Below are 7,839 nucleotides of genomic sequence, written 5' to 3'. Positions count from 1 at the left end.
TAAAATGGTAGCCATACATTTATTGACAGTTTTCCAAAAACGATATGAAAATCTTAAGTCGGGGCTTCCCCTGGATCTCTTTTAACTTATTGCCCTCCCAACATAACATGTACAAATTTAGTTATTTTCTCCGGTGCACGTGGGCTGCTGAGAGGTGAGTGAGCAGGAGACCTGACCTTTTTGCGCCCGAGAGAGAGGAGCCCGAGGAGGTGCTGCCCACGTTGCTGGCTGATGTTCGTCCGGGTTACATTGCACTGGTTGCTCCACTGCCGATGACGATGGCCCGCACACACACACTTGCCCGCTTCCCAGTGATTACGTCGTCGGCGGTTCCACTCACTCACACTCGCGTAGCCTCTGCCGGCAGCGACGTCGGCGGCGGCAGCTCTGCTGGGAGCTGAATGGCTTTGCCTTTTTCATTCGTCTCTTGAATTCTGAACGCAACGGTTCGCCTTCGCTCCAAAACGGCAAGCGGCACTCGAAAGCGCCAGTGCAAAGTTAACTAGAGTGCAAAAATTTACACAAACTGAGATTAAACCAAGTGATAAGCCCCGGAGCAAAACAAACAAACAAACAAACACAGACTCTTCAAAAAAAGAGAGTGCAACTGAAATTTGAAAGTGCAATGGACATGGATACCTTGCTACCTTCACCGCCCGCAACGCCCCCACTGAGGGAAAACAAGTTGGAAAACGTAAGTGACCTACAAAACGGATATATGCAGTGTACACTAGTGTAATTAGTGCTTATTGAGTGGGGATAGTGCATTCAAGGCAGCGGAAAATCAAACGGAATCGTACTTAGCTCGCTCTCGCTTCCACTTGCCGCGTTTCTAAAAACAAAGTGCTTCGTCCCGCTCGCACTCGCACACAGCCATGCGATCACGCAGCCAGCACGCTTTCACGTGAACACCGCATGCACAGCGAGTGATGTGTGAGTGCGAGCGAGAGGCCGTAGCTGAACATTGGACTTGGCACCACTAGGAAAAAACAACAGAAACGCGAGAGAGAGAAAAGGTGAGTTGCCAATTGGCAACTGTGGGCGAGTGGTGGAGCGTTGGAGCGGGGAGCGAGAGGAAAGAGAGGGCCAAGCCAAAAGCTAGGCAAACAGGCCAAGCCCCAACCCATAAAACCGTGTCACATTTCTGGCTCGTTTTTTATCTGGCCAAGAAAGAAACAAACAAACACTGTCGCACATAAGAGCGCAACGTGCCGAGCCCATAAAAAGATTTCGACGTCTTCGCACGAGTCATAATACACCCCTCGCAATCGCCTTCCCCATGAAATCACCCACCTGAAGCACGTCATAATAATATCGGTGATGTGGCTGCACTTTCCTTGCCTGCTTTCAGGCGCAACTCTTAAATGGTACTCTTAAATGGCCACATCAATAAGTTCTAGAATTTGCGCTGAAAACGCAACAGTTGCTCAGATTTTCATTCATAAAATGTAAGTCGTAGGACTCAAAACTATTTGAAAATTTACAAAACTTTTTTTAGGACAGCAACAATTTCAAGACATTAATGTCAGCAAGACCATGCATTTCACTGAACTGATGCTCATTTACATTTCTGCGTTCATAATTTAAAGCACAACAGGCAGCCACATTTAATGAGTAATATTCTCTCACCCCAAACGGCCTTTAAAAGAGTTCAAAAACCGCCAAAAAAAATGTCTCCTTGGCCTTTCGACGGAGCATTGAACCTGGAGTTGGGTGGGGTGGTGCAGGGTGTGTGAAGGTTAACGGTGAACGGCCTTGCAGCCGTCGGCGTAATTAGCGGATTGCGGGGAAAAGTTATTGTGGGTCAATGCTGGTCAGCGAAAAGTGAATGGGAATGTGAATGCACTGCTCAGAACCTGAACTCAACAATGTTAACGAACCCTCACTAACCCTGAACTTGTCCTTTCCTCATTTCAGGTCGCCAAGGACGAGCAACAGGTGAACGAGAACCTGCTCAAGGCCAAGCTCAAGCTGGTGGCCCAAAAGAGCCAGAAAAATGGAGGGATTATCACACCGAATCCCTCAGACACGGAAGACGAGTCTCCCGAAATGGGGGTTCCCAACAAGAAACCCCGTTTGGAACAGCCTGCTATGAGCATGACACCGCCGCCGGATCAGAAGCTAGATGATGATCACAAGGCGGAAAGGGTTAGCGTCATCATGCGGGTCAGCAGCTCTGGCGCTGTCTCTTCTAGTAGCCAAGACGAGAACTCATCCAGTTCCACCTCCTGCTGCAGTTCCTCTTGCAACACAAACACAAGTACAAGTTCAGTACCACCCACTGTGGAGGACGACTATCCAGAGGCCAATGTGTGGCGCAATCTCAAGTTCAAAATGAACAGGAAGCGTGCCGCAGAAGTGGCTCTACCCCCCGTACAAACACCCGAGACACAAGCTCCGAAGCTTGTAACTTCTCCTGCTCCAACGGAACGCATCGAGGAGGAGGAAGTCAAACCTATTCTGACACCGATCTATGTTAGCCCAGTAGCTTCGTCTGCCAGCCAACTTATCCTGCTCAGCACAGTGGCCGCCCAACAGAGTCCCACACCCATATCCAAAACACCTACACTGTCCGAGGAGAAACTAACCACCAGAATTACGGCCGCTCAGGCGGCGGCCACCAGAAGTCGCATCTACGAGTGCAGTTTCCCCGACTGCGGCAAGAATTACTTCAAAAGCAGTCACCTGAAGGCCCACCAGAGGGTTCACACCGGCGAGCGACCCTTCATCTGCAAGTGGGAGAACTGTGACAAAAGATTCTCCCGCTCCGATGAGTTGTCCCGACACAAACGTACCCACACTGGCGAAAAGAAGTTCCAGTGCAGCGTCTGCCAGAAGAAATTCATGAGGAGCGACCACCTGTCGAAGCACGTCAAACGACACAACAAGGACAAGGCGAACGGTGTGAACCGACATGTCTCCCTGGCCCACAACAACACATCAGCCTCGGTAGCGGCTTCCCTCTGCGACGCCTCGCTCCATTTGCGAGCGATAGCACCGGCGAGCTCCAGCGCCAGTTCCTCGCCCATCACCTCCGCCAGCTTGCAAGTCTACAGCGCCCAAGATCTGCTCAGGCTACAGCAGCAGGCCAGCAGTTTCACCTTCGGCGGAACCCTGCTTCAAGTGCAGCGATGAGAAGAGCAGTACGAGCAGCACCAGAACCAATCTCAGCCCGACAGTATCGCCAGCTAAACAGAGATAAATTCCCACCAAATTGCAAAACATTTACAAATTTACATCTGAGTCGAATTCGAAATGCCTTTTCCTCTAATGTAGCTGGCGTAGACTTAAGCTTAGTTAGGAGCTAGATCTTGTCACCGTTTTGTGCATATATCAACTTCAAATTCAATACGTAATACCCAAATCGGATAGATGCCACTTCTTTTCCAGGAGCACGCAGCACACTTCTTATCTAAGCGATCTTCTTCAGATTTATATTCTGAATATCCCTAGTGTTTGTACATATTATAAAGAGACGCATTCGGCGTCCAACATCTGTGATATATAAGTTTTCTTAACTCTTTTCTATCGTACCATAGTTGTCGGTGTAATTCTTTTAAGCTTAAACACACACAATTGTATTTATTGCTAAATGTGAAAAAAGTAAAAGAAAACAAATAGAAATAACGGATCATAACACGATTCCAATCTCAACAAATGAAAATATACATATTTTCCAAAGAACACTAAATCGATTGTATAAAATGGGAGGAATAAGTCTGTTGCGGGGGCTTTCGTTTTGGCGAGAAACCAAATAAAGCTGAAGGTAATTTTTAATAGCTACAAACCCCATATCAAAGAGTTCACGCTTACCTTTTTTAAAAATCTCATCCGAATAATACAATTTAGAAATATAGAGCCCCAATTTGGTGTTGAATTTAGTGTGGAATGTTTTTTGCTTGATGTGTAGATTTTTCTTTGATTTAATTGATGAGTGTGTTGTGTATATAACGGGATGTTTTAACGCGCTGCAGCTCAAAGTTATTTGAAATAATTGGTTTTATTTTATTTTAGCTATAAAAGCCATTTGTCTTATATGTAAATATTTGTATCCACAAAATCCATTGGAGACATTTTGGGCATCTAAAATGAAGTCGAACATTGGATTATCCTTTGATTTAAAGGTAAACAAGATATTAACTTACTTAACTTCCCACACTTTTTGCCTAGCTTAGATAGAATGAATGTTTATAGTTGCATTAGGCCGGATAGAGGGGTAAACCTTCCAACAAATACAAAAATATATCTAGAATGAAAGGCCAAGTTAAAATGATTTTCAAATAAATAAGTGATAAACTCACGTAACGTACGCACTTTTAGCTTAGGCTAAAAAATGTAAATTTATAGTTGCATTTAAGCAAATAGTTGAGCTAAACTCCCAGCAAAGTGGAAAGTTCACAGACTGCTCTGGGTTTCGATTGGGGCGAACACGCCTGTCGCACAGCCATCTCCCAGGTGTCCAACAAATGTGAAAGCGAGTAGTTCTTGGGCAACTTTGAGATGCGGGCGATGAGAGCTTGTTGCACCGTCTGCAGGAAGGGGGTGGCTGAATACTCCTGTTCCGCCAAGGAGCAGTCCGGAGCCTGCCACGGATATTCCTCCGGCACACTGACACTTACTGGCGGAACACTGGGCAATCGTTTGTCATCTAGGCAACAAATCAAGCGAATGGTCTTGTTGTTTATCTGTGATGTGGTGTCCAATTTCACTTTAAACTTGGTGTCCAGCCTAGCAATTTCGCCTTGAAGCACATGTGGCACCTCCTGCTCAAAAGACGTGGACTTTTCCACCACTCGAGGTCGCTTCGCGGGCACTGGAGCTGTTATATCCGTACCAAAGAGCAGTTCCAAAGTGGGTCGGAATGTGCGATGCAGTGTGTGATTTGCCACTGGACTTTGGAGTGTTGTATTTATAACCTCCAGCAAGGGATTCGAGGATTTCTGATATAAAGAAGAATATTATAAAGTTGCCCGTTGGAAGTAGATCTACTTACGCCAAACTGCTGGCCGGAATAGGAGATAAGATCCATCTTCTCAAGGGCTTTTTCACACTTCAGAAGAGTCTCGAGGGGCACGCGCTGTGTAGGATTGCACAGAATCTCCAACAACTTACTCATCTTTGTCATCTTCTCCACATCTATTAAATAACAATAGTATTAGTTTCACAATACATACTTGGAGAATACGAATAATGCTAGGAAATATATAAGCCCGTGATATAAATGGTAGTTAGTTCTTGCACCTTGCAGAGCAGTTAATTAAACTACCAGTTACTAATTAAACTATTTATGATTATTCCTTTTTTTATCAGTACAACGATTTAAACATGCAAGAATTGCTAAAAAACCCAAGTGTGAAGGTCTACTACTTACTTGTTCCGTCGTTGCTGATCTTGGCAAGCATCCGTTTCAAAGGGTCGATGTACTTGGTCAGCTGTTTATATTTCTCGCGGTACAATGCCTCCTCCTGGGGATTAAATGGACTGTTACCAGTCACCTGACCAGGTGTGTTGATCGAGGCGCTCGGAGACTGCTGCCGAATATTGCGCTGCGAATTCTGCATCTGCATCATCTGCGGACTGGACTGGGGAACCAGTGCCGGACTGGGAATCATATTGGACGTGGACATTTGCGGTGTCGGAGGTTGCTGAGTGGGCGTCTGATTGCCCACCACCAGCTGTTGCTGCTGTTGTTGCATTTGCTGAAGCTGAGCCTGTTGCTGCAATTGCTGAGCATCCGCTGGCGAGGGACTGGATCGCATGAAGGGCTGTCCCGGTTGCTGGCCACCCACTCCCACACCTCCTCGATTACCGGGAAACATCTGGCCCCCCTGGCCCATGGGCATGTTTGGCTTTTGCTGCAAATTCGGTGGCATGTTCACACCCATACCGCCCATGGGGTTCATTCCTCCCTGTTGCACAGCATTGGGAGGCAGACCTGCTCCACCCACTTGTTGTTGACCCGCAGGTCCGCCAACTACATTGTGTGGTCCCTGAGGCATTCCCTGCATACCCTGGCCGGGCATTCCTTGGGGTCCGCCCATTCCGTTGCCTTGGCCCATTCTCATCATGGGATTCATACCCATCTAAAGGACAGAACGAAGGATATAATTAATTTATCATAATGAGCAATGATATACTTGCCCCCATTTGGCTCTGCTGAATTTGCTGCATGGGAGGCATCTGTTGCATGGCATTTACGTTCATCGGCCCGCCCTGCATCTGATTTGGCCCGGGGCCCCCTGCTCCTGGAGCAGCATTTGCTCCGACGGCTCCGCCGACAGCGGGTCCACTGTTTGGTCCCGGTCCTACCATTTGGTTGGGCATGCCAACGCCCACGCCCATCTGCTGACCGGGATTTCCGACAATCTGTCCCTGATTCTGCCCGCCGCCGGAACCCATCACGTTCATCACTCCGGGGGCATTTCCGCCTTGCTGCATCTGTTGAACCTGCATCATCTGCTGGGCTCCAGCTCCACCGGCACCCATGGGCATTTGACCACGGATATTGGGCATGGGTTGCATTTGCTGCTGTCCAGGGCGCTGCTGATTCAGGGATTGTAGCAAATTAGATGCGGTTCCGGGGCCACCGGGCACTGGAGCTCCTCCCCCAGCGCCCATTGGCATCATCTGGGGATTGCGATTCCCTTGACTAGCAAGATTCTGAAGTGCGTTCAGTGGATCCTGCATCATATTCTGCCCGCCGCCCATTTCTGCATTTGGGGGCGGGCCACCCTGCTGTTGTTGTTGCTGCTGCTGCTGTTGCTGGGACTTTCGGGACATGTCCTTGTAATGCATAAAAAGCTTGGCTACCAGTCCTAAATACTCGTCCTTGGTACGCGACTTCCGAAATATGTGGTTCTCCATAACGCCGGCATTTTTAGTCTGGTCCTGTGCATTTGGTGGCAACAAGTCGTGGCTGCAAAAAAACAGAATTTTTAGCATGGAAATCGCAGAAATCTTTTAAAATTACATTTTGGAGATGACATTCTGACGGAACTTCTGACTCTGCCAGTCCTCGGTCATTTTGGTAAACAATGAATTCAATTTTAAGACACTTAAATCAATTTAATCACTTCTTCAAAAGACCATTCTTCTTCTTTGCTGAGCACAGTGTGACCGTTTTAGGCAATCGCCTAAATGTCAAAATACTCTTAAATCGCAATGTTATTTAACAGACGTATCTTACTTTTAACGGTCTTTTAAATATTTATTTAAAAGCTATTGACCAGCTACATTGAGCACTTTTGAACTATAGTTCAAATTACTCACTTGAGCTATCCAACAAAAATAATTACACTGAAATTTGTGATAATAGCCCAATACTTCTGAAGGAATCATGTAATTTTCAAAAAATATTATAACAAAAATATTAAAATATATAGTTAACAGTTCTTCAAATCATCTTCAAATTTTTGGCTCTCTGGTTAATCATCGGTTATTTAGTCTAACGGTAAACTCATCACGAAGCGGTTCAATTAGCACCCCTTGATTGCTTTGGTTCTTAGCGTTTACGCGAGCATTCTTTAACAATATCGCAGATACGACTGGACAGGAAGAAATTTGAGTGTCTTAAAAAATATGCTTAGAGGCCACTTAAAAAGGTTCATGAAATTATATGTACATAGAATGCGGTGTATCTGTAGATTTCTGTGCATCCCTTTCGACGGTTTTTAGTATTGCTTTATATACACAAACAGGAAAAAAATGTTATTGAAAACTACACATCAAAAGATTTACAGAACATTAGATTGCACATAGGCAAAGCAATGGTTTTCTTTCAGTGTAAAACGAGACACCCCCTCCAACCACCTGTGAGAGCTATCTCACTCGCGCACAGAG

General features: G+C 46.2%; 2 protein-coding genes across 2 annotated transcripts; one reads left to right on the top strand and one right to left on the bottom strand.

Moving 5' to 3' along the window:
- Window positions 1–397: 397 nt before the first annotated feature.
- On the top strand, window positions 398–3,704 carry LOC6540818 (Krueppel-like factor 10). The gene is made up of 2 exons (XM_001968143.3): window positions 398–694; window positions 1,918–3,704. Exons 1-2 carry the CDS (start codon window positions 626–628, stop codon window positions 3,133–3,135), a joined length of 1,287 nt encoding a protein of 428 aa, XP_001968179.1. The 5' UTR covers window positions 398–625; the 3' UTR covers window positions 3,136–3,704.
- Window positions 3,705–3,852: 148 nt separating this feature from the next.
- LOC6540782 (mediator of RNA polymerase II transcription subunit 15) lies at window positions 3,853–7,136 on the bottom strand. The gene is made up of 7 exons (XM_001968142.3): window positions 6,971–7,136; window positions 6,142–6,916; window positions 5,372–6,083; window positions 4,994–5,136; window positions 4,302–4,940; window positions 4,146–4,246; window positions 3,853–4,083 (listed from the first exon to the last, which is right to left on the bottom strand). Exons 1-5 carry the CDS (start codon window positions 7,021–7,023, stop codon window positions 4,371–4,373), a joined length of 2,253 nt encoding a protein of 750 aa, XP_001968178.1. The 5' UTR covers window positions 7,024–7,136; the 3' UTR covers window positions 3,853–4,083; window positions 4,146–4,246; window positions 4,302–4,370.
- Between the last annotated feature and the right edge of the window lie 703 nt (window positions 7,137–7,839).

This window comes from Drosophila erecta, unplaced genomic scaffold, assembly GCF_003286155.1.
Source record: "Drosophila erecta strain 14021-0224.00,06,07 unplaced genomic scaffold, DereRS2 tig00000055-arrow-pilon, whole genome shotgun sequence".
In the NCBI taxonomy this organism is placed as follows: Eukaryota; Metazoa; Arthropoda; class Insecta; order Diptera; family Drosophilidae; genus Drosophila; species Drosophila erecta.
The sequence above is the reverse complement of the archived record's forward strand: the minus strand, read 5'-3'. Positions and strand labels throughout refer to the sequence as shown.